This window comes from Cervus elaphus, chromosome 23 (assembly GCF_910594005.1).
Source record: "Cervus elaphus chromosome 23, mCerEla1.1, whole genome shotgun sequence".
Taxonomy (NCBI): domain Eukaryota; kingdom Metazoa; phylum Chordata; class Mammalia; order Artiodactyla; family Cervidae; genus Cervus; species Cervus elaphus.
The window spans coordinates 11,150,632-11,175,384 of record NC_057837.1 but is presented as its reverse complement, the minus strand read 5'-3'; the positions used below and the strand labels follow the sequence as shown (position 1 = coordinate 11,175,384).

Genomic DNA, 24,753 nt, shown 5'->3' with positions numbered 1-24,753 from the left:
CAGGAGTCATGTACGGATATGAGAGTTGGACCATAAAGAAGGCTGAGCACCGAAGAATTGATGCTTTTGAACTGTAGTGTTAGAGAAGTCTCTCGAGAGTCCCTTGGACAGCAAGGAAATCAATCCAGTCAATCCTAAAGGAAATCAACCCTGAATATTCCTTGGAAGGACCGATGCTGATGCTGAAGCTCCAATACTTTGGCCACCTGATGTAAAGACCTGACTCATTGGAAAAGACCCTGATGCTGGGAAAGATTCAGGATATGACGAAGGAGAAGGGGGCTACAGAGGGTGAGATGGTTGGATGACATCACTGACCCAGTGGAAATGAATTTGAGCAAACTCAGAGGGACAGGGAAGAACAGGGAAGCCTGGTGTCGTGCCAAAATACATGCGGCCATAAAGACTGGGGCATGACTTAGGGACTGAACAATAAGCCCTCTGAGTTCTAGGGCTCCAGGGAACCTCCCACTGTGGTCTCCTAACTTTTTAGATAAGGTAACTGCCTGAAGTTGCAAGAATAACAGACTGCAACCGAAGAAAACTGTTCAAGTTGGGGCTCTGCTTCCAACAGCTGCAAGTTCAGACACGCCCTTTAACTTGACGCGTAATTCCAGTGGCTCAGCTTCCCCATCTGTTAAATGGCCCAAGGGTCAGACTAAGTGCTCTTGGATGTTCAAAACAAGACTCACCGTACCCAAAGGCTCTTCCTGCTGACTGCCAGATGTTTCCTCTGCTACCTGAGAAAAGCCTCCAGAGACGCGGTCCCTCCCCTCCCCTGCTACTCCTCTCACCTCCACCCCTGTCCTTGTACCTACTGTAAGGTACAGTTCCGGCGAGGCAGAAAAGGAAAGACGACCTCAACAGAAGTAGGTTACCTTTATTCAGGCAAGGAGGGGCGACAGTCGGCCTAATGACCAGGCTGAGCGCCGAAAGGAATCAAGGAGGCTTCATACTTATAGGGAGGTTTGTGGAAGCGATAAGGGAAACGTCAATCAGGCGGGATATTTTGAGTATTCTTTTGTTGAGATGACACTTGTAGTTGGGCAGGGGGTGATAAGTCTTCTGGGCGGGTGTAGGGGGTGGTAGGTTTCCGGACAGGGGGTGATAAGTCCCAGATAGATGCAGCTGGCCTGGAGCATCCGGATGGAACTAAAGTTATGCTTTGTTTTCTCCAAAGTTAGATGATTCAGCAAGGGGCCCTTGAGACTGTTGTTCTCTTTTCTAGGCCCAAAAGACTCCTTCACCTACAAGACCTGTCGTCTCAGGACACGGTGTTCAGCGACCTCCGACCGGGCTGCTGACCACATCCATCTCTCCTGCTGTCTATTCTAACCCACCAAGAACCAGCCTTTCTTCTATCCTATCCATTCCCCAAAGTGCTACGTGGTGGTTTAGTCCCTAAATCGTGTCCCACTCTGGCAAGCCCATGGACTGTAGAGCGCCAGGCACCTCTGTCCATGGGATTCTCCAGGCAGGAATACTGGAGTGCGTTGCCATTTCTTTTTCCAGAGGAGCGTCCCAACCAAAGAATCGAACCCGGGTCTCCTGCACTGCAGGCAGATTCTTTACCGACTGAGCTATGAGGGAAGCCCCATCATCAGTGGGGAAGCACCTTAATTAGTGAAGTGAAAGTCGCTCACTCTGACTCTTTGCAAAGTCTGACTCTTTGGGACAGTCCATGCCAGAATAGTGGAGTGAGTAGCCTTTCCCTTCTCCAGGGGATCTTCCCAACCCAGGGGTTGAATCCAGGTCTCCCACATTGCAGGCAGATTCTTGACCAGATGAGCCATAAGAGCTGCGACAGCTATCTAGCCACAGAGTAATCCCATGGCTTCTCTGAAATGCCTTGTGTAAGAGCGAACCTCAGGCTCCAGAGCCCCCTTGCTGCCCGCCCTTCCCAGGCGGGGAGGGGAGGGTGTTTGCATGGCCCGCTCCCCGGTGGGGCTACGCTCACCGCAGCCCTCAGGGCGCGGCCCTAACTCCGAGCTACCCTGTCCCCACCTCCCCAGTGTAACTCTCACCTGAGCTCCAGCATCCCATCACCTGGTCTCTCCGCGCGTCACCGGGGCGAGACGCCCACCGGAGCCGGCGCGCACAGAGGCTTCGAGGACAGAGGGCAGCTGGGGGCGCAGAGGCAGTGGCGGCGACGCCCGCGCGCGCGGGAAGCTGCCGAAACCGACCTGCCCACAGCCACGGAGTGGAGCCACAGGCACACCCGCCATCCCGCTCGCGGCTGCGCAGCCCCAGAGCAGCGGCCCGGGAGGCGCCCGCTCGCCTCTGCCCTCACGCCGCCCCGCCTCAGGCAGCGTTCCCTCGGCCGCGCGGGGCGGCTCCAGGGCCGGCTCCATGGCCGGCTCCATGGCCTTCTCGCAGACCCTGGCGCAGGCGCCAGGCGGGGAACTTAGGCTGGGCCTCTGAGAGCGTCGGCGGCGCGCGGGGGGCGTGTGAGCGGCGAGCACGCTCGCCGAGCCTGGGGGCGGGGGTTGTGTGAGCGGCAAGCCGGGAGTGCGCCTGCGCGGGGGGCGTGCGGCCGGGGAGCGCGTGCCGGCGTCGGGGGTCGTGAGAGCGGAGAGCGCTGCCCGGCCCACTGGGGCCGTAGGGGTGCGTGTGACCGGGAGCCGGGCCGGCGGGGAGCGGGAAGAGAGGTGCGTGTGAGCAGGGAGCGTGAGCCGGCTGCGTGTGAGCGGCGAGCACCGGCCGGCGCCTGGGGGCGGGGGTTGTGTGGGCGGCGAGCCTGACGTGCGCCTGCGCGTGGGGCGTGCGGCCGGGGAGCACGTGCCGGCGTCGGGGGGGTCGTGAGAGCGGGGAGCGCGGCCTGGCGCACTGGGGCGAGGGCGGCGTGTGAGCGGCGAGCCGGGCCGGCGGGGAGCCGGGAGCGTGAGCCGGCAGCGTGTGAGCGGGAGCCGGGCCGGCAGGGGGCGGGGAGAGGGGTGCGTGTGAGCGGGGAGCGTGAGCCGGCAGCGTGTGAGCGGCGAGCCGGGCCGGCGGGGAGCGGGGTGCGTGTGAGCGGCCAGCCGGGCCGGCGGGGAGCGGGAAGAGAGGTGCGTGTGAGCGGGGAGCGTGAGCCGGCAGCGTGTGAGCGGGAGCCGGGCCGGCGAGGAGCGGGAAGAGGGGTGCGTGTGAGCGGGGAGCGTGAGCCGGCAGCGTGTGAGCGACGAGCCGGGCCGGCGGGGAGCGGGGACAGGGGCGCGTGTGAGCGGGGAGCGTGAGCCGGCAGCGTGAGACCGGGACCCGGGTCGGCGGGGAGAGGGGTGCGTGTGAGCTGGGAGCGTGAGCCGGCAGCGTGTGAGCGGCGAGGCGGGCCGGCGGGGGGCGGGGAGAAGGGTGCGTGTGAGCGGGGAGCGTGAGCCGGCAGCGTGTGTGAGCGGCGAACTTGGCTGGCGCGGGGCGGGGAGAGGGGCGCGTGTGAGCGGGGAGCGTGAGCCGGCAGCGTGTGAGCGGCGAACCGGGCGGGCGCGTGGCGGGAGGCCCGGGGAGGGGGGCGGGGGGCGTGTGAGCTGGATAAGGGGCTCTGTCAGTGGGACACGCGGGCCGGCGCCTCGGGGCGTTGTGAGCCAGGCCTGCAGCGAAGGAGGGCGTGTGAGCCGGAAATGGGGCCCTGGGAGGCGGGAGGGCAGGCGGTCACCATCTGGCCTGAGGGGCACGCAGCTGGCGGTCGATCCCGGGCCCCTTCCGCGTGGGTCCGGCGGGGCGCCCAGAGAATGCCCGGGGGCTCCAGCGGTGGGCTTGGCCGGTGCGTGCGTCCTGCCGCCACCGGGCTGCTTATTGTTTTTAATTTGAAGACGGTGACAATATCCTGATTTTCCTACCCTACACTTTGGGTTCCGAGGTGAGTTTTATCTAAAAATTGCTGCATAATGCCAGGTCAGTCTATAGCCAAATGTTTGTGTCTCTTCCTTCCGTTCTTCTCGGGAGAAGAAGTTTAGAGAGTAGAGTTGGTTTAGAATACTGTGTTAGTGTCAGGGGTGCAGCAAAGTGAATCACTTATGTGTATATATGTATATCCGCTCTTTATAAAAACACTTTTTCCATATGGGCTGTTACAGAGTGTTGAGTTCCCTGTGCTACAGAGTTGGTCCTCCTTAGTTATCTATTTTAGAAACAATAGTGTGTAGTGTGGCGTGTGTGAGTCCCAGTCTCCCAACAAGTGTTATGTTTCTTTGGTACCTGTGCCTGTGTAAAAGTGCTAGAGAGGATCAGAGAGAAACAGGCTGAATTGTGGTGTCTTACCCCTTGGGCCTTGAAAAGATAGTTCTTGAAACTTGAAAGTATTTCTGTGTTTGAATTGTCAAGTTGATCTGCAGGGAACATTTCAAGAGACAGGAAAGCATGGGTGGGGGTAGTGATAAATATATGGGCTTATGACAACAACAGTTTGCTTTAGTAATGTTTTAATATGGGCTTCCCTGATCGCCTAGTTGGTAAAGAATCCGCCTGCAATGCAGGAGACTACTATAACCACTATAACATTGAGTCCACATTAATTTTATAATTCAGATTTAATTCATGTCACCTTGACGATGATTATTTTCAAGTTCCAATTTTCTTATTTTCGCATTTAAAATCGCCGTCTGAATTCTTGACTCAAAACTGAATGGAACAAATATTCAGGTTATAATCATTAACAAAAGTATCTTTTTAAATTTGACTTAGATACAAGCAGCATCTGAAGAAAATTTACAGCAGTTCCAAGAGGAGCATATTGCTTCCATAAGAAGTCAGATGGAACTCAGAATTAAAGACTTGGGATCTGAACTCTCCAAGAGGAAAACTTTTGAAGATTCTAATGAAGCAGAGTTGGAAAAATATAAGCAACGCTACCTAGAGAAACTAAAAGAAAGTCCTTGGAAAAGAAACTAGACAAGTAAGTCAAAACCCAGAATCACAGAAAATATTAATTAATTAATTAATCAGTCCATTAATTTGTGTCTGAAGCCTAATTTTTATAGAGCAAGGTTCCTGAGGTTAGTAGGAAGTGAAAGCTAACTAGATAATCACTGCTAGAGGGCACCCTAAGAAAAATGAGTAATAAGATATCCTGGTAATTGCTTGTGAAATCGGGGAACATTCACCCAGGGGTGAAAGGCAGGGTAATTCACAGAGTGGCTGACGCTGGCATGGTGACCTGACTGAGGGGGTGCATGGAGGCTGGAAAGGCAGATCCCACCTGCAGTGCCGAGTCCTGGCTTCCCCGCCTCTGAAAGCAGAGCACTCCTAGGACGCCTTTCATAAGCCCAGAGAGCATACAGCAAAGGAGCAGGGACCCGAGGACACGTTCTGCTAGTCGATGCCCAAAATAAGCATACACAAGGGAAGCCCAGGTGCTCCCAGAGAGGGTTCAGGGCTGTGGGACTTGATGCTGAGATGTGGGGTGTGGCTTCCGGGGAAGGAGCTCAGTGGGGCCAGTCTCCCTGCATGGGGAGCGCCATGCCTCTCCCTCTAAAACGTACACTGAACGCTGTTTAGAGTTTTGGCATTTTAAATGAGACCAAAATTTGTCTTTGGATCTTTATTTATTTACTTATTTATTTATTTATTTTGACCCATCAAAAAGAGGTGCTGACATAGGCCCTTCGTAGAAGTGCAGTAAAGTAAGGTGAACTTTGGAAAAGCAGGGGGTACTTGTCATTGTTCCTGGGGCTGTTTTAGCTCTCTTCAGTCTCACCCACTGACTTTCTCATCCTCCCCTTGGGATTGTGGCTTGAGGTGATTCCTTAGAGCCAAATGCTTAATTTCTCCGAGGTCATGAGTGACACGTATGTACAAGGGTGGTGAGAGGAAGCACTTGACCGTGGTTTTGTGGGAGGTCTGTTTCTTCATCCCTGAACTGTTTCCTGGGGGCGGGCGTGTTCCAGAGGCAGCAGGTGTCACTGTGAGCCCACCTCCCTTTCTGATGCCCTTTCTCTCCTCTCCCAGCTGTGACTTGTTACCTGAGGAGCCCAGACACACGTGAGCTTCTTTAGAACAAGGACACATCTGTCACTGTTTCCAGCAGGTCTGCTCTCTGCTTTCAGTGTTCACACAGTGTGATGGGAATTCCATTCATGTGCGGCAACTTACAAAATGCAAGTCACAGAGGGAAACATGAATGAAATCTGTGCTTTCCATCTTCCCCAGGACTAATGAGCGCCTGGCAGAGATCAGCACCAAACTTGAGGTGGAGAAACAGCAGAAGAGATCTTTACTCAGCACTCCTAGCAGCACGCTAGTCCTGGAGCCCTCTTCTGTTGGAAATTTCAATCCTACTTCAGGGTTCAATGCAAATCTTCTTTCAAGAGCAATTGTAGGGTTTTCTACCTCAATTCCACACCGTTCAAATGACAGCGTGGAGACTTACTTGACCAAGGTTAGTTCTTTTCTTTTTTTTTCACTGGGTTTCAGATTTCTGATATAAATGATCCTGATTTTTAATTTGGTGAACTTCTGAGGTGTTTTTTTGAGTTATGCACTCTAAGTAAAGCTATAATCAACTGTGATAATCAAGGAGACATTTAATGATTTTTTTGTGGTAGATCTCTCGTTTTTAAGAGATACTTCTTAAATTCTTAAATTTCTTGAAATGCTGCATTGAAATTCTACTTTAGAAATGAAATCTTATTGTCTAGTAACCGAAAGTGTACTTTCAGATGTGTGATTGACTTTCTAATTGATTTCACTTTGGCAGTGGTTCACAATCATTTCCAGGCTCTGCTGCTCCCACCACAGTTTTTCTACCCCTAAGTGGAAATGACTGGCATCTAAACACTAACCACATATGGGTGTTTTTTATTGGAAGGAATCCTAGATAAATTGTTTTTATGAATTAAACAAACTTGTGATACATAATCAAAAGATTAATTTCTGGTTTTAGGTTAACATTTTTTGTTTTTTTCTTGTACAAGCGTACAACTTTAATTGCTATTTTACTTACAGAATTTTGGTTTCAATTTCTAAAACATATCTTGCTGAGCAGTTGTAGAATGTTTCTAAGTTTGTAGTTAAATATTTAAAACTTGTGAATGAAGCTCAGTTTTGTCTCTGTCTTGACATCACCTGGATGAATGATGACTGAGATAGCAATGAAGGGGAGTCTTTAAATTGCAACTAGTTTTCATTATGAAATCATTGTGATTAAAATGTCCATTTCAGTCAGTGCACCCGGGTTTATGGTTTTTGATGGTGTTTCCATGATGGTGATGCAGAGAAAAGCAGCCCTTGTTAAAGGCAGTCTCAACCTGTTTTCCCATTTGGCTTCTTGCCATCACAGAAGAGCAATCTAAGGTTTCTTCAACAGCACTGGAGCTACGTTGCGTCCTTGAGAGCTATGAACCTGGAGGACGTGCTCTAGCTGCGCAGTCACAGCGGGCCTCCAAGCACTTCATCCCAAGTCAGAGACCTGCCCACGCAGACACAGGCCTAAGAGGAGGAAGGAAAGGCTTGACCCCTGTCCCAGGGGCGGGCTGCCTACCACAGACCCAAGGTCACGGTGCTTTGCGCACATGCATCTTTTCAAAGAAGAGATTGGGAACCAAGCAAGCACTTCTTAGTTCCTTCTCCCAAACTCACCCGTTGGGTAAATCTCGCTTCTTATGAGGAGGGTAGGTGTATAAGTGCTCCCCTTGAAACTTCAGGCTGAGGAAATGAAGTTCAACTGCAACTTCTGACCGGATTGAGATGATAGTTGAGATTACACTCATGCTTTTTGTGTATACCAACTAATGATGAGAGCCTGGATAGAAGTATGCTAAACAGTAAAGAGAGATCTGTTGTGTGTTTTAAATTTTGTCCTTAATAACCCAAAATGTGGATAATTCACTGTTGAGTCATTTTAGCAAGCCAGGTTCTATCTAGAGGAAATGAACATCCTTTTAAGGTTGAATCTCTTCACTTTTGTCCTGCTTGATTCAACTTAAGATTCTCTCCTTCAAGTTCCCTGTCCTCTCTTTAAAAAATATGTATGTTTTCTAAATTAACTGTATCGACTGCGACAAATAGGAATTTGATATTGATTTATTTTTATTGATGCATTTAAAACACATTATTTACTTCAAAAGTCATGTCTCACCACAAGCATTGTTGAACTGTATAACAAGGTTTTACATGTTCATTTTGTCTAAATTATAGTTAAAAATCTATGTGTTTTTTCCTTAATCTGAGAAAGTACATTCCTAGGACTCTGGACTCAGTCAGAAGGACATGGCCTTTGTTACTTCTTTTGTAGAATTAGGAACTTTGACTAAATCAATGACTCTCATACCCTATAAAAAGTTTCTTTTTTTCCCAAAGAACGGAACCTTTCTTTTAAAAAAGACAACTCCTGCCGGAACCGTGTTACATAAAATGGAGACAAGCATAGAGCCTTGTAGCTGAAGAGCGGCCAGAGGCCCCGCAGCTGTGACTTCTCTGTTCCTCAACCCTGCAGTGACCCCTGTGGGACCTTCCCCGTCTATGGGACACAGTTCAGAAACACACTTAGGAGAGAATCCCTCTGGCTAAGCATCTTCAGAATCGAAACTTGCTGGTACACTGTTTCTTGTGTGTCAATTTTCTCACCTTTCTGTCTTTTCCTTAAATGGAAAAGTTTGAAGAAAATCAGAGATGTGTTTGTTGTTCTCCTTGTTAACATTCGACTTCAGACTTCTTCCTCCATTTGAACATGATTTGAACGTTGCAGCGGATTCTTAACCACTGGACCACCAGGGAGGTAGACATGTTCATTTAAAACAGTGCCTGGGAATTCCCTGGTGGGCCAGTCATTAGGGATCTGGGCTTTCACTGCCAGGGGCCCTGTTCAGTCCCTGGTTTGGAAATTAAGATCCCACAGTCTGGGAAAAAAGAAACAAAAAAACAAACCGGAAACAAAAAAGCAGTGCCTACAGTTGTGTTGGTCATCTTACCTTAGAAGGAAGAGTATTTCGCCCCCACAGAATTCAATAAAAGTGGTCTCATTTTGAATGAGAAAAAAAATCTAGCCTAGAAAGATTCCTGAGTTGGTTCTTGGGCAGAAACAAATGAAGAACAATCTGAAACCCCTCCCTGGTGGCCCTGGGGGAGCTTCTAGGTGCGTCTGACTCCTGTTAGTTCCCCCAGAGCCTGTGTGGCCGGTGCTGCCAGCAGAGCTGCTCCTGGGGCGAGGAGGGCTCTGCCTCACACACCCACCCCACCGGGCTTGGTCACTTTCCCTCTACTGCTTTTTCTTTATGGACTTCAGACTCGGGTGTGGCAACTGTCCTGGTGGTCCAGTGGTTAAGACACCATGCTTCCACTGCAGGGGGAACTTGTTCCATCCCTGGCTGGTGAACTAAGATGCCAAAGCCATGCGTGGTCGGCCAGAAAAAAAAAAAAAAAATCGGGTGTGATTTTGATCGCTCATGTCATAGCCCCTCTTGATATCACCTAGAATTGTATTCGAGGGCTAGGTAAGTAAAAGGCACATTTGTGAAAATTAACACTGGTTAAAACAGCATAAACAGGTTATCTGCTTTCCTTGATGTGTTTTATCCCGGCCCTCTGTCCTTTTGTGAGCTGTGATGGGAGAGGACACAAACACAGTCAAATGGTATCAGATAAAACAGCAGCACACTCAGCCATCAGATTCCCTCCTGTTTTGTTTTGTTTTGTTTTGTTGTCGGTAACTCTACACAGCCTGTGGGATCTTAGTTCCCAACCAGGGATTGAAGCTGGGCTCTTGGCTGTGAGAGTGCAGAGGCCTAGCCACTGAGCCACCAGAGAATCCCCAAATCCCCACGTGTTTGATGGGTCAGAGGGAAGCTGATAAGTATTATCAGAGACGCAAAGGAAATCTGAGACTGGATCAAACAAAATGGCCATTTCATTCTGCTCCCAGGTAGTCAAGGTTTTTGTTGTTGTTTTCTAATATGTACTTATTTAGCTTCAGCAGCCTTCCCTGCAACATGCGGGATCTTTAGTTGGGGCATTCGATCTCTTAGCTGCGGCATGTGAGATCTCGTTCCGTGACCAGCAGTGGAGCTGGGTCCCCTGCATTGGGAACTTGGAGTCTTAGCCACTGGACTACCAGGGAAGTCCCTCAACAAGTGTTTTTGAGCACTTATTATGTGCTAGACAATATGTAGAAGCTCAGAAGGTAAAATGAAAGCAATACAATATCTCTGTGAAATGAAAGCTATGCAAGAATATTCTTTCTAGTATTGATCCACATGGCAAAAGTCTGGACACAGCCTTTTCAATTTAAGATTAGTTAAGGTCCAGATAGTCAAAGCAGTGGTTTTTCCAGCAGTCATGTAAGGATGTGAGAGTTGGATCATAAAGAAGGCTAAGTGGCAAAGAATTGATGGTTTTGAATTGTGGTGCTGAAGATTTTTGAGGCAAAAGGAGATCGAACCAGTCAACCCTAAAGGAAATCAACCTTGAATAGTCATTGGAAGGACTGATGCTGAAGCTGAAGCTCCAATACTCTGGCCACTGATGGGAAGAGCCAACTCATTGGAAAAGACTCTGATGCTAGGAATGATTCAGGGTAGGGAGGAGAAGGGGACAACAGAGAATGAAATGGTTGGATGGCATCAGCGATATGACATGAACTTTGGAAAACTCTGGGAGATGGTGAGGGACAGGGGAGGCCTGGTGTGTTGCAGTCCATGGGGTCGCAAAAAGTTGGGCATGACTTGTGACTGAACAACAATAAATTAATAGATCCACCTGATGAAATTGATGCATCATCGTAAAAAAGAAGTTTGAGACATTGTTATACTAGCAGTTTAGCAAATTCAAACCCACCTTCCAGTGAGAGCTACTAGAATGGTCAGTCCATACAGCACAAGGAAGAGTAGTCCCCACTCGCCACAAATAGACAAAGCCTGCAGCAACGAAGACCCAACACAGCCAAAAATAAATAGATTTTTTTTTTTTTTTGAAGAAAAAAGGTGAAAGAATGTCTCCTTGAGAAGGTGAATTCTGCTGAGTTTTGAAGGATATAGAGACCAACACATCCAGTAGACCTTTGTTGAGTATTTACAATGTGTCAGCCATAAGACCACATGCTAGTTGGGGAGCCAGAAGATAAACACACATATAAGTAGTCCACCTTCAGGTCTGATAGTGTATAACCCAGGCAGAGACGTTCCACAGCCAACAGCTGCATTTAGTGCTCAGAGGCCGCAGTAGAAATGTACTCATTCAAGTTCTGTGCCAGGTGTGGGAAGCATGCTTGGAACTAGAGCCCCAGGCCTGCTTCTCTAGCACATACCGGTGACATTTTGACCTACAAGTATCTCCTGCGTTGATTTCTTTCTGTGTGACGTCAGGTGAAGCACAGGCAGAGAAAAGAGTTGGGAAGTGTGCAGCTCACTGAACATCCATTGAAAGCAGCCCTGGGCCCCCAGCATCCCTCCTCAAGTGCCCCTGGGGTCCCTCTGGCTCCGACAGTTGCCACTATCTTGATGAGAACAGCAGAGATTTGTTTGCCTGTTTCTGAACTTCATACAGGTGGATATATATACAGCGCATGCTCAGTGCATGCTCTGGTTCTTTTACTCGGTATCATGTCTGCAGTCTGTATTCAGAGAGTGCAGGTCAGTGTCCATTTATTGTGTCTGTCAGTGTTTTTTGTTTCCCCTGTTGTCGTCTTTCATTGTCTGACTGGATTACAGTTTATTTACCCATTTTCTTTAAGTACTTCTGGATCATTTCCAATATTCTTTTAATAAATTATGTTTTTGCTGAAAAAAGAAAGTGAAATGGAAACATTTCAGACAATCACACTGAAAGAGGTTAGCACCAGCATACTTAAGCAAAACGTAAGTCTCAAAGATCTATTTCAGATAGATGGAAAACTATCCCAGGCAGAAGGTCGGAAATGAAGGAAGAAACGAAAAACAAAGTGGCAAATATTTGAATAATTCTAAATGAACATTGGCTATATAAAACAAAAATATCTTGTACAGAGTTAATATAAATGATAACACAGACACAAATTATCAGACGTGCTTTGTGTAGTCCCTGAAGAGGGTAAAACTTTTAAGCTCCATAAGAAAGCGAGTCTCTAGGGTAAAAAGCATTAGTGAACTGAAGTGGGTCAGCGTTGTATAGTGACAAAAGATTCCATTTGCCAAGAGGATATAAATGTATATTCTGTGACCCAGCAATCCCATTCTTAGGTGCGTATACGCCAGAGAAACTCTTAGGACATATGTGTGAGTGTTCAGAGCTTTTTTTTCCCCCCAGTGTAGGGGCGGGGGATTTAATCAGGAAAGGAACCTTGGTGGAGGACTAGCCTAGGTGCTGGCATGTTCTCTTTCTTAGTGGGTAGTGAAGGCATGGATATTTATGTGCTAATGTTTGTGGTCATCAGACGCCTCTTTTCTGCACTGTTTTCTAACTATCTTATCTAATTCCCTTTTATGGCGTTGTTGATAGTGTTTTTTTGGTGAACGGCTTATGATTCACTCTTAATTGGTTAAAAGGTTTTTAAAACCTCAAGTAAATATTTGAAAAAACAAATGTCCTCAGTGCTGAAGGCAACATAAGATCTTCCATCTGAGAAAACCCCAAAGGCCAGTGTACTATGTATATGGCCTGTTGAAAGCAGTGTTGACCGCTTTTCTCAAAATCACAGGTTAACTTCGAGGAATTTAAGGACGGTTTCATGGCTGTGTTGTCATCACAGGCTGGTCTTGCCTCCTCAGATGAAGACAGTGGGCCTTTGGAGTCAGGTAAGAGGCCCTTCTGGTCTTTTTTACATCTCTTTCCGTGATTCTGTGACTTCTGGAATGTGATGTTGTACCTGAACAATGCAGCAGGTCTATGATCCCCAGCCGCATGGACTGGGACCATGGACTGCAGCACTTGGGTTTTTTTCTTCTTTGGCTTCCTTATTTGTGAAATGGTTCTGCAAGGGGAAAACTCTTGTATTTTCGTCTGCACTGCACAAAATCCTCTGAATACCCTGGCACTTCTGGTCACCAGATCTGTGTGGTTTCCCCCGCACCAGGCCATTTTGCAACACCAGCTGGGTGTCCTACAGTTCAACTCCATTCTGACACCATCCCCCTGGACACAGCTTCAGACCCCACAGGCTAAGACAGCAATGCCTTCAGACAACGATCTCAAGTCCAGCTTGTCTCCTTTGCTTCTGACCCACTGCTAAAGATCAGAGGCGCCCACGGCCTCCTCAGGTTCAATTAATTTGCTAGAGCAGCTCAAGGAAACCCATTAATGGATCAGCAGTTTATTGCAAAGGATGTAACTCAGGGTGAGAGGTGCATGGGCTGTGGGAAGAGGCTCAGAGCCCTCATACCCTCTCTGGGCCTCAGTCTTCTCTGGTCTCCCCATGTTCAGCAACCCAGAAGGTCTCTGAATGCTGTCCTTTTGGGGTTTATGGAGGTTTCGTTACAGAGTCATGACTGATCCAGTGATGGGGCATCAGTGATTGAATTCAACATCCAGCCTCTGAGCTCTCTAGATGTCAGGGGTAGGGCTGAAAGTTCCAATCTCTAATCACATCCTTGGTTTCCCTGGTAACCAGCCCTTGTCAAGGTGTAGTTCTCAAAGTCACCTGATCAGCATAAACTTGGGTGTGGTTGCTGTTATCACTTAGGAAATTGGAGGGTTTTAGAAGCTGTGCAAGGAATGGGAGGAAGACCAAATTCATGTTTATTCGAAGTCACAATCTCAGGAATGTCAAGTAATATGTAGTGCGGTCCTTACAGTGTAGGGTGTAGACAAGATAAAGTGGGTGTGGACAGGTGGAAGAATTTGATCATCCAAAGCGCAGTGCAGGTGTAAGGTGCTGGCCAGGCTGGGAGGCTGGTGGAGCAAGCAGGATGCCAGCAGCTGAGGCAGCCCTCCGCCTGTCTTCTATCTCAGACAATAGTGCTCTGTGCTCCTCCAACTTCTCAGACCCTGGTTTCCGGTAGGACCCGTAAAACAAAGGTAATATTTCAAAACAAGTGAAGAGGGGCTTGGATACTTGTCAGGAGGTGGAGGTAGAATTCTGGAGAGAGGCCCGCCTGGAGTTGTGGCCTGTGGGTCCAGTGGGAAGGTGATGGCGGACGTGCTCCTTAGAAGATGGGCCAACTCCTTGGCTGGCAGCGCCTGCCGTGCTCTGGCCGGATGACCCGTCGAGGCTGCATGTGAGGAGTGCTGGGAGGGAGAGTGCAGTGGCCAGCGGGTCCGTTCCTCCCTCACGGTCCGTTCCTCCCCTTGGTCAGGGGCCTTGGTCAGGAGCAGGTGCATGACTGGGGCAGCGGGTGCCATTGGGGGGTTTGGGGCTTTGTACCTTTCATGTAGATTCCAGTGAGCCCCCCCAGCGCCCCCCACCCCTGAAATTCTGTGGCTGATCGTTCCCATTACTCAGGTGAGGTTTTCTAGTCTGGAGCTAGGCCCTTGGGGAAGCACTTGTGGCCTCCCCTGGGGCTGAAATCGGTTGGTGTCCCACAGCCTGCTGCTGGAGCCACGTAGGAGCTCTGACCTGGGGGAGAGGAGGCTGATGGGGCAGGAGTCTGATAAGGGGGCGGAGTCAGAACGGGGGTGGAGTCAGAACGGGGGGTGGAGTCTGATAAGGGGGCGGAGTCTGCCCGGGGGAGGAGTCTGACAGGGTAGAGGAGCCTGACCGGGGAGGAGCCTGATACAGTGGTGGAGTCTGACCAGGGGGAGGAGCCTGACGGGGGAGTTGTCTGATAAGGGGTTGGGCGTGACGGGGTCGGGGGTGTGCAGAGGGAGTCTGACTTGGGGAGTAGTCTGACCAGGGGTAGGAGCCAGCTTGTCAGCGGCCGCCCTGGGACCTGAAGGGTCCGGTCATTGGTTGCTTTGTCTCAGGTTTCTCTTCCCTGAGGTGGGAAGAAGGCCACTTGCCTTTCCCGACTTGGGGTGTGATCGTGTGACCCTGGGCGTGAAGGTGCCTGAGAAAGGCCACGCCCATGTCATCGCTCCCTTTTCTGTGCTGGAACTCCTGTGAGTCCTCAACTTGTGTCCTCTTCGTGACTGGTGCTTTTCTCTGCCAACCCCCGTTTTGTTTTGTGTTGTTTTTCTCTTTCAATTTTCAGAGCTTTCCTCAATTACCCAGTCAGTGGGTGGGTCAGTCATAGGCCTGCCTGAGGTGGCTCGGCCAGGGCTGGTGCACAGGGGCGGCCCCTGTTGTGAGAGCCCAGTGAGCCCTGCCCCTGCCCTCCGGGGCTGTGTGCTTCCCATGCGGGCCACCCTCGCGGTCTCCCCCATGGGCTTCATCCCTGCCTCCCCGGCCAATCCACAGCATCCCTCTCTCCGACTTTCTAATCTGCCTGCTGGTCCTTCCCAGCGACTCATGCCACGATTGGAAACATGTGCTTTGATGCTCCAGGAATGTGCGTGGCACCCTGGGGCCAAATGGCTGGGGTTTTGAAGAACATTCTGCTTCTCAGTCGTTCTGCTCCTTCAGTGAAGGCCATCACAGAACACGTAACCAAAAAAGTTTTTTTGTTTTTTGCTTGTTTAATCTTTTGGCCATGCCTCTCAGCATGCTGAGAGCATTCTGGTCCAATGAATAAATATGCACACACAGGAGACACAAGGCTCTGTCATTTTTGAGACTGCATCCAAGTACTGCATTTGGGACTCTTTTGTTGACCATGATGTCTACTCCATTTCTTGTAAGGGATTCCTGCCCACAGTAGTAGATATAATGGTCATCTGAGTTAAATTCACCCATTCCTGTCCATTTTGGTTTGCTGATTCCTAGAATGTCAACATTCACTCTTACCATCTCCTATTTGACCACTTCCAATTTGCCTTGATTCATGGACCTAATGAATTATCCTATGCAATATTGCTCTTTGCAGCATCGGACCTTGCTTCTATTCGGTCACATCCTCACCTGGGTATTGTTTTTGCTTTGGCTCCATCCCTTCATTCTTTCTGGAGTTATTTCTCCATTGATCTCCAGTAGCATATTGGGCACCTACTGACCTGGGGAGTTCGTCTTTCAGTATCCTATCATTTTGCCTTTTCATACTGTTCATGGGGTTCTCAAGGCAAGAATACTGAAGTGGTTTGCCATTCCCTTCTCCAGTAGACCACATTCTGTCAGACCTCTCCACCATGACCCGTCTGTCTTGGGAGGCCCCATGTGGCATGGCTTAGTTTTATTGAGTTAGACAAGGCTGTGGTCCATGTGATCAAATTGGCTAGTTTTCTGTGATTATGGTTTCAGTGTGTTGGCCCTCTGATGCCCTCTCACAATACCTACTGTCTTACTTGGGTGTTTTGTACCTTGGACGTGCGGTATCTCTTCATGGCTGCTCCAACAAAGTGCAGCCGCTGCTCCTTACCTTGGACGAGGAGTATCTCCTCATGGCTGCCCCTCCTGACCTTGAACGTGGAGTAGCTCGTCTCGGCCCTTCTGTGCCGACGCAGCTGCCGCTCCTTGGACGTGGGGTTTCTCCTCTCAGTCGCCTTCCCTGACCTCGGACTTGAGGTAGCTCCTGTTAGTCAGCAAACACAAGACTGGGAGCTGACTGTGGGTCAGATCATGAACTCCTTATTGCCAAATTCAGACTTAAATTGAAGAAAGTTGGGAAAAGCACTAGACCATTCAGGTATGACCTAAATCATATTTCTTAGGATTATACAGTGGAAGTGAGAAATAGATTTAAGGGACTTGGTCTGATAGACAGAGTGCCTGATGAACTATGGATGGAGGTTCATGACATTGTACAGGAGACAGGGATCAAGACCATCCCCATAGGAAAGAAATGCAAAAAAGCAAAATGGCTGTCTGAGGAGGCCTTACAAATAGCTGTGAAAAGAAGAGAAGTGAAAAGCAAAGGAGAAAAGGAAAGATATTCGCATTTGAATGCGGAGTTCTAAAGAATAGCAAGGAGAGATAAGAAAGCTTTCCTCAGCTATCAATGCAAAGAAATAGAGGAAAACAACAGAATGGAAAAGACTTGAGATCTCTTCAAGAAAATTAGAGATACCAAGGGAACATTTCATGCAAAGATGGATTCGATAAATGGTATGGTCCGAACAGAAGCAGAAGATATTAAGAAGAGGTGGCAAGAATACACAGAAGGACTGTACAAAAAAGATCTTCACGACCCAGATAATCACGATGGTGTGATCTCTCACCTAGAGCCAGACATCCTGGAGTGTGAAGTCAGGTGGGCCTTAGAAAGCATCACTATGAACAAAGCTAGTGGAGGTGATGGAATTCCAGTTGAGCTATTTCAAATCCTGAAAGATGGTGCTGTGAAAGTGCTGCACCCAATATGCGCGCAAATTTGGAAGACTCAGCAGTGGCCACAGGACTGGAAAAGGTCCCCAAGCAAGGCAATGCCAGAGAATGTTCAAACTACTACACAATTGCACTCATCTCACACACTAGTAAAGTAACGCTCAAAATTCTCAAAGCCGGGCTTCAGCAATACGTGAACTGTGAACTTCCAGATGTTCAAACTAGTTTTGGAAAAGGCAGAGGAACCAAAGATCAAGTTGCGAACATCTGCTGGCTCATAGAAAAAGCAAGAGTTCCAGAAAAACATCTATTTCTGCTTTATTGACTATGCCAAAGCCTTTGACTGTGTGGATCACAATCAACTGTGGAAATTCTGAAAGAGACGGGAATAGCAGACCATCTGCCCTGCCTCGTGAGAAACCTATATGCAGGTCAGGAAGCAATAGTTAGAACTGGATATGTACCAACAGACTGGTTCCAGACAGGAAAAGGAGTACGTCAAGGCTGTATATTGTCACCCTGCTTATTTAACGTATATGCAGAGTACATCATGAGAAACGCTGGGCTGGAAGAAGCACAAGCTGGAATGCCGGGAGAAATATCAATAACCTCAGATATGCGGATGACACCACCCTTGTGGCAGAAAGTGAAGAGGAACTAAAAAGCCTGTTGATGAAAGTGAAAGAGAAGAATGAAAAAGTTGGCTTAAAGCTCAACATTCAGAAAACTAAGGTAATGGCATCTTGTCCCATCACTTCATGGGAAATAGATGGGGAAACAGTGGAAACAGTGTCAGACTTTATTTTTTTGGGTTCCAAAATCACTGCAGATGGTGACTGCAGCCATGAAATTAAATGACATTCACTGCTTGGAAGGAAAGTTATGACCAACATAGATAGCATATTAAAATCAGAGACATTACTTTGCCAACAGAGGTCCAGCTAGTCAAGGCTATGGCTTTTCCAGTGGTCATGTATGGATGTTGGACTGTGAAGAAAGCTGAGCGCCAAAGAATTGATGGTTTTGAACTGTGGTGTTGGAGTAGACTCTTGAGAGTCCCTTGGACTGCAAGGAGATCCAACCAGTTCATCCTAAAGGCGGTCAGTCCTGGGGGTTTCTTGGAAGGACTGATGCTGAAGCTGAAACTCCAGTACTTCGGCCACCTCATGTGAAGAGTTGACTCTTTGAAAAAGATCCTGATGCTGGGAGGGATTGGGGGCAGGAGGAGGAGGGGATGACAGAGGATGAGATGGTTGGATGGCATCGCCGACTCAATGGACATGAGTTTGAGTAAACTCTGGGAGTTGGTGATGGACAGGGAGGCCTGGCGTGCTGCGATTCATGGGTTCTCAGAGACTTGGACATGGCTGAGCGACTAAAGTGTTGCCTGTCCTGCGGGATCAGAAATGATAGGTTTACATTACACTGTGAGTTTGGATCAGAATGTGCTCTTGAGCCAATGCATGTTCCCTGCTTCTTCCCAGCCTTAGCCACTAGCTGGGAAGAGAAAAACACTCATTGCTCTTTCCTGGGAGCCAGGCTGAGGCAGGTTGAACATGCGCTCCAGCTGTTCTCCACACCCAGGTTACATTTAATCACAGCGCAGTGTCCGCCGCACAGACACAGGGCAGGAGTCCCCTCACCGTGGGGAAGTGACCACAGCCCGTGACCGCATGCACGCCAACCCGCCCCCTCCCCACCTGTGGGGACAGACCCGTGACTGAGGGTCTTGCGCTCTTTTTCCCTCCAGTGAGGGTCCAGCTCGTGGCCTCACCACGTGACGTTTGTACCCTGGTAATGTCCCTGGCAGCTTTCTCTGAACCTTACCATCTGGCACCCGGGACCTGAAGTGCTGAGGGCTCTCCCCCTTCACTGTAGGCGAGCCGTTTGATTTCATCTCCTCTCGAGTCCGGTGGCAGAGAGGAGAACAGTTCCACAGAGTGAGGGAGCAGAATCTAGGCTGCGGCGAGGAGGAGAGCGTGGGGCTGGGCAGCTCCTTCAGGGTGTTTGGTTCTGGGTTGAGCACCATTCAGGCTGCAGGGGAAGGGGGCAGCATAGTTGAGGGAGAGGGTTTTTTTTTCTTTAATATATTTTGAAGTGAAGGATAATTGCTTTACAGTGTTGTGTTAGTTTCTGCCAAACATCAGCGTGAATCCGTCGCAGGACAGAGGGCTTCTTTGTCTTTAAAGATGGCAGCCATCTTGTTCAAAGCCTCTTGGTCCCTGCTTTTCCTTCTGTCAGACGCTGTTTTCCCAAGCAAGACTAGATACCCTGTTAGCTCAGTTGGTAAAGAATCCACATGCAATGCAGGAGACCCTGGTTTGATTCCTGGGTCAGGAAGATCCACTGGAGAAGGGATCAGCTACCCACTCCAGTATTCTTGGGATTCCTTGGTGCTTAGGAATTCCTTGGTGCTTTCCTCTGGTAAAGAATCTGCGTGCATTGCGAGAGACCTAGGTTCTATCTCTGGATTGGGAAGGTCCCCTGGTGAAGGGAATGGCTACCCACTCCAATATTCTGGCCTAGAGAATTCCATGGACTGTATAATCCATGGCATAGCAAAGAGTCAGATACGACTGAGTGACCATCACTTTCACTTTTCATGCTTTTTATAAATGGCCTTTATTGTATTGAGTAAATTTCTATTTTATTGAAAATTTTTTTACCATAAATGGATTTTGAATTTTGTCAAGTGTTTTTATGCATAGTCTTACTTTTAGTTCTTACTTGAATGTTGGTAGAATTGAGCTTTGAATCCGTTTGATCGTAAACTTTTAACTTTGGGGAGTTTTTTTTTTTTAATTAATATCTGAATCTCCTTATTTATTACTGGAGTTTTGAGTTTTTCTACTTTTGTATTTTTTCTTGTTTTAGTCTTGACAGCATGTATGTTTCTCAGAATTTATCTATTTCTTCTAAGTTTTCCAGTTTGTAATTGTTCATCAATAATAATAGTCCCTCATGATTATGCTTCTTTACTTCTGAGGTATCTGTTGTAATGTCGCTTTCCTTTCTGTGTTTATTTCAGTTTCCTCTCATTTCCTCTTACCTTAGGTAGGCTTTATTGATAATATTTGTTTCTTTCAAAAAATGCACTTCCAGTTCTTGCACGTGCACCCTGGGCATTCTGGCACACAGGCAATGTGTTTAGAGGTGAACACATTGCTTAGCAACGTGTTGCTTAGCAACGATCATTCTGGGATGTAAGATTCTAAACCGTTGAGCTTCCCAGCTGGGAGGTTGTGGCGGGCCGGCTCTGGCTTACCTCTAGTGCTCCTGTTGGGTTTAGGGGCCTGTGAAGAGCCGAGGGGGAGGTGAGGTGTGTTTGGAGTCTGTAGGCTCTGTGATGAAGAAGACTTTTGGCTTCAGGAGTAAGAAGGGCAGCTCGCCCTTCGGCTCCTCCATCAGCCCGGGGAGAGACGGCAGTCATAGAATCAACTTCCAGCCCGGGTACCGCATCCGAGACAAGGACCTCGGAAAGATCCACAGAGCTGCCAGCGTAGGCAACGTAGCTAAAGTGCAGCAGGTCCTGTTGCTCGGGAAGAGTGGCCTGAATGACAAGGACAAGATGAACAGGTAAGCAGGGAGGAAGGGCCTGGCAGGGGTCCCTCCTGTGAGTCTCCCCTCCAAGGCTGTTGGACACCTTCCTGGGATCCAGCGCCCCACAGACTTGATAGGCTGCAAAAGCCTTAGCTGGTTTCGGACCCGCTTATAATTCCCCTTATAGAGCACTTTACTGGCCGTTTTAAAGTTATTTAACTGAATGTCAGTAATCACAGAACTTAAATAAAACATGAATAGCAGGCACAGGCGCCCAGGCGGGGCTCAAGCCGGTCGTGTGGGCCCACCCTCGCCGGCATCTCCCCTTTAAGTGAACGCGAGGGCGGCTCGCTGAGACCCACGGAAGAGTTCAGTGGGTCTCCCGGTTAACTGGCCTGGGGGAGCCCCTAAGGCCGCAGTCGGGAGAGGCGGGGCGAGGGGCGGTATCAGAGAGGAGGGACGGGATGGGGAGGCCAGAGGGAACCTGAGTTGCAACTGAGAGGCGGGCCTGATGGTGAGGGCGGGGCTGTTTGTCAAGGGGGCGTGGTCAGCCCGGAGGCGGGGTTAGGGGTTGGAGCGTGACCAGATAGAGGACAGTGGCTGGAGAGGAGCGGCCACGGAGGGGAAAGAGGTGTGGCTAGAGTGTATCGGTGGAGGCGCGCAAGGGACCCATAGTCTATGGACGGGCTTGAATTATGGGGAGGGGCTTTAACAACGGCAGAAGAGCGGTGGAATTGAGGATGGGGTCCCGAAGAAAGGGTCCTGGGGGAGGGGGTGGGGGTGGGCCTGGCCTCCTTGAAGGCTTGATAATGTGTGACTGTCCTATTGTGTACTCTGTGACCCCCAAGCCCTGCATAACGCCCATTGGAGAGGGAATCTAGTGAAGAGCGGCAGTGTGTGGGTAATGAGGGGTGGACTGGCAGATGTGGTATGCCTGGTATTTACTGTAAATGGTGCTGACCTGGCCCTGGCCCAGCAGTGCACTGTGGGATCCACATCCAGGCTTCCCAGAAGAGACAGTGAAAGACCTCAGTTTCACAACCCATCCAGGAATGCACTCTGCTGTGTGTCTCTAAGGGAGAACTGTGCCCTCTCTGGGCCCATTTCCCTACGGTAAAGTGGGTAACATGGGTATATGGAAGGAATCTCTGATTGTGAACTGAGACCTGAAGCAACAGAGATGTGAGGGAATGCTGCAATGGGCAGTGTCTTGAGGCTGGTACAGACTGGCATTGAGCCCAGAACTGAGCCCAGGACTTGGAGAAGGGAAAGCAAATTTGCCCAGATGCTCCACAGCAGCGGCCCCAGGACTAAAGCGCTGGGCAGAACATGGTGAGAAGGGGTAGGAAGAGTTGTGGTAAAGGCAACAGGGAAAAGCATGACCATCACCACCATCCTTAGGCCCTGGGCCAAGTATTTTATGTGTGGTGTCTCATTTCATACTCCACACAGCTTGGGCAGTGACAGAGTAGGACACAAAGGTCCAGAGAAGTGAAGTGACTGCCTAATTCTACACAGCCAGTTCAGTGATGGGGCCTCGGCCTCGGGGGTGTCACCTTAGAGCCCATAAGCTGTCCTGTAGGCAGTGACCTCTATCCATGTTACCCTGTGCCTGCTACCCCTCAGCCTCAGCTTGGCTGCTATAAAAGGAGACCCACTGTGTGCTTGGCATCCAGTAGGATGCAGTCAGTGCTACTGCTCTGTCTCCATGACAGTGAAAGCCACTCACATTCAAGGAGGCTAGGTACCAGGCCCCGGGCAAATGACACAAGTATGAGTCCTCAGCAGCCTCAGAGATGGAGACCATTGCCCCATTTCAACAATGGCGAAACTGAGGGTTTGAAAGTTCAGGTCGTCTGTTCAAGGTTGAAAGGCTGAAGTGGTAGGACTGGGATGTAAGCCCATAGGTCCAAAGCCCGTGTCTTTAACCCCTACACCATTCTGCCTCTTGTGATGAAGAGGCTTTCTGCTCTATTTTCTTTAGCTTACTGTTAATAGAATTCCAGAATGATCCTATCTCCTGTAGCTCAGTCGGTAAAGAATTCACCTGCAATGTAGGAGACATGGGTTCAATTCCTGGGTCGGAAAGATCCCCTGGAGAAGGGAATTGCAATCCACTCCAGTATTCTTGACCAGGAGATCCCATGAACAGAGGAGTCTGGTGGTTACAGTCCATGAGGTTGCAAGAGTCGGACACGACTTAGTGACTAAAGCACCACCATGCTCAATGAATTAGCTTCTTAAAATCTTAGTCTGTGTCAGGTACTGTGTTAAGCACATCACGAATGTAAAAAAAAAACGTGAATAGCATCTTTTTTTCCTCTTCTTTCTCCTCCTTTTCATTTGTTGTTATGCATCGTTAACATGGTGTACTCATGAGTAACAGCTCTCAAGTTCTATAGCCCTCAAGAAATCTTCTGGAACTCCCTGGCTTTCGCATTGTTTTTCTCATGTGATTTATGAAAACTCTTCTTCCCATGGATCGTCCATTGTGGATATTGGCAGTGGGCAGACTTTTGAGGTTGTTGGCATCTTATTTTTAATGTACACATTTTTATACCATAATGTTATATATTCCAGAAAACTGCATAGTGAGAAAAATAATCCCCATGACAGGTCAGCTTCTGGGTTAAAAATTCTTCAGATACAATGCAATATCCATTTTATATCACTGTACACTTATGTGTATATATTCCTTGCTGAAGGACCTTAGAAGACAGCTTTGAAGTAGGAAGCTGAATGTGTTCTTGAATAGGAAGACGTTTTCTTAGGATATATGGTCTTTCCATATTTAAACCAAATAAACATATCGTGGTTTTAAAGATTTTGCTTTACACATGCTGTCTTTAATTGTGATGAAATCGGAAGTTTTGTATAGTAGGCAAAGATTTGCCCTTTTAGATTATCAAAATTTGCTTGATGACGTTTTCTATTAGTAAAGATAAATTATGTGTAGATGGTAGAGAAATAACCTGGTAACTATTAAGAGAAAAGTAACTAGATTTTTATCTCACCAAAAAGTTTCAGATGGAGTATGGATCAAACATTTGAAATACACAGGGTGAGAAAAGTAGCAGAAGAAAACTGAAATTCCTATTGGTACTTTTTTTGTGTGCTGACAATGACGTTTTTTTTCTTGTTCTACTGGTTACTAACCTTATTATCTTTTTAATTAGATGGTAATTGCTTTACAGTGTTGTCTTGGTTTCTGCTGTACAACATCATAAATCAGTTGTAAGTATACACATATCGCACCCCAGAGACTTTTCTAAGAATGATTTCAAAGGCAAACACTCTGGAGTTTCCTGGGTTTCCACACCAGAAAAAAAAAAAAAAGAAAAAACCAAATCTGAAAGTTGATTTAGCAACCCCCCAAATTTAAAAATGTCTGTAGAGCAAGCTGTCTGTAGGGAAGTCGGGTGAGCAGACAGGGTTTATCTTTCTGGCACTCATAGGAATGTGGCACAGATAAAAATAATTTGTCACTTTCAATTTATTTGTGAGGATTGGTATCCTATGGCAACTTTCAGCCTTTTCAGAAGTCAAGGGAATCTTGGGAATTTCCTGGTCGTCCAGTGGTTAAGACTCACTGCTCTGGGCCCAGGGTTCGATCTCTGGTGAGGGAACTAAAATCCTGCAAGCTACAAGGATATATTGTCCAACATGGGGAATATAGCTAATATTTTATAGTCACTTTAAATGCGGTGTAACCGTTCACAGTTGTGGATCACTGTGTCGTGACCTGTATTATATAATAACATATAACATACGTCATCTCTAAAGAAACTTAGACGAAAACCCCTCATGGTAATTAGACCAACAGAAAAGCGAGAAATGAACAAACAAAAATGCTATAATTTACAGTTGTAAAGCCTGTGATTTATAAATTATATTCCAATGTCAGAGACGCTAAAATGTGAGATAATGAGCATATTAGAATCATCAGAGTACAATGTTGTCTCTAATCCTCAAAACATATCTGCAAAGGAGTTGTAATATCCTTTGACTTCATTTAGATGTTGTCCTTGTAAGACAGTAGCAAT

The 24,753-nt window shown here is 48.2% G+C and overlaps 2 protein-coding genes across 5 annotated transcripts in view; one reads left to right on the top strand and one right to left on the bottom strand.

Moving 5' to 3' along the window:
* The window catches only part of LOC122682159 (ankyrin repeat domain-containing protein 26-like), a 208,672-nt gene extending 199,708 nt beyond the window's left edge, over positions 1–8,964 (top strand). Inside the window, exons 10-12 of the mRNA XM_043884974.1 lie at positions 4,657–4,867; positions 6,121–6,349; positions 8,269–8,964. Coding sequence (XP_043740909.1) covers positions 4,657–4,863 — 207 coding nt within the window. The 3' untranslated portion in view covers positions 4,864–4,867; positions 6,121–6,349; positions 8,269–8,964. The remainder of the gene's footprint in view (positions 1–4,656; positions 4,868–6,120; positions 6,350–8,268) is intronic.
* The window catches only part of LOC122682172 (ninein-like protein), a 336,725-nt gene that overhangs the window by 237,460 nt on the left and 74,512 nt on the right, over positions 1–24,753 (bottom strand). The gene's annotated exons all lie outside the window — the stretch shown is intronic.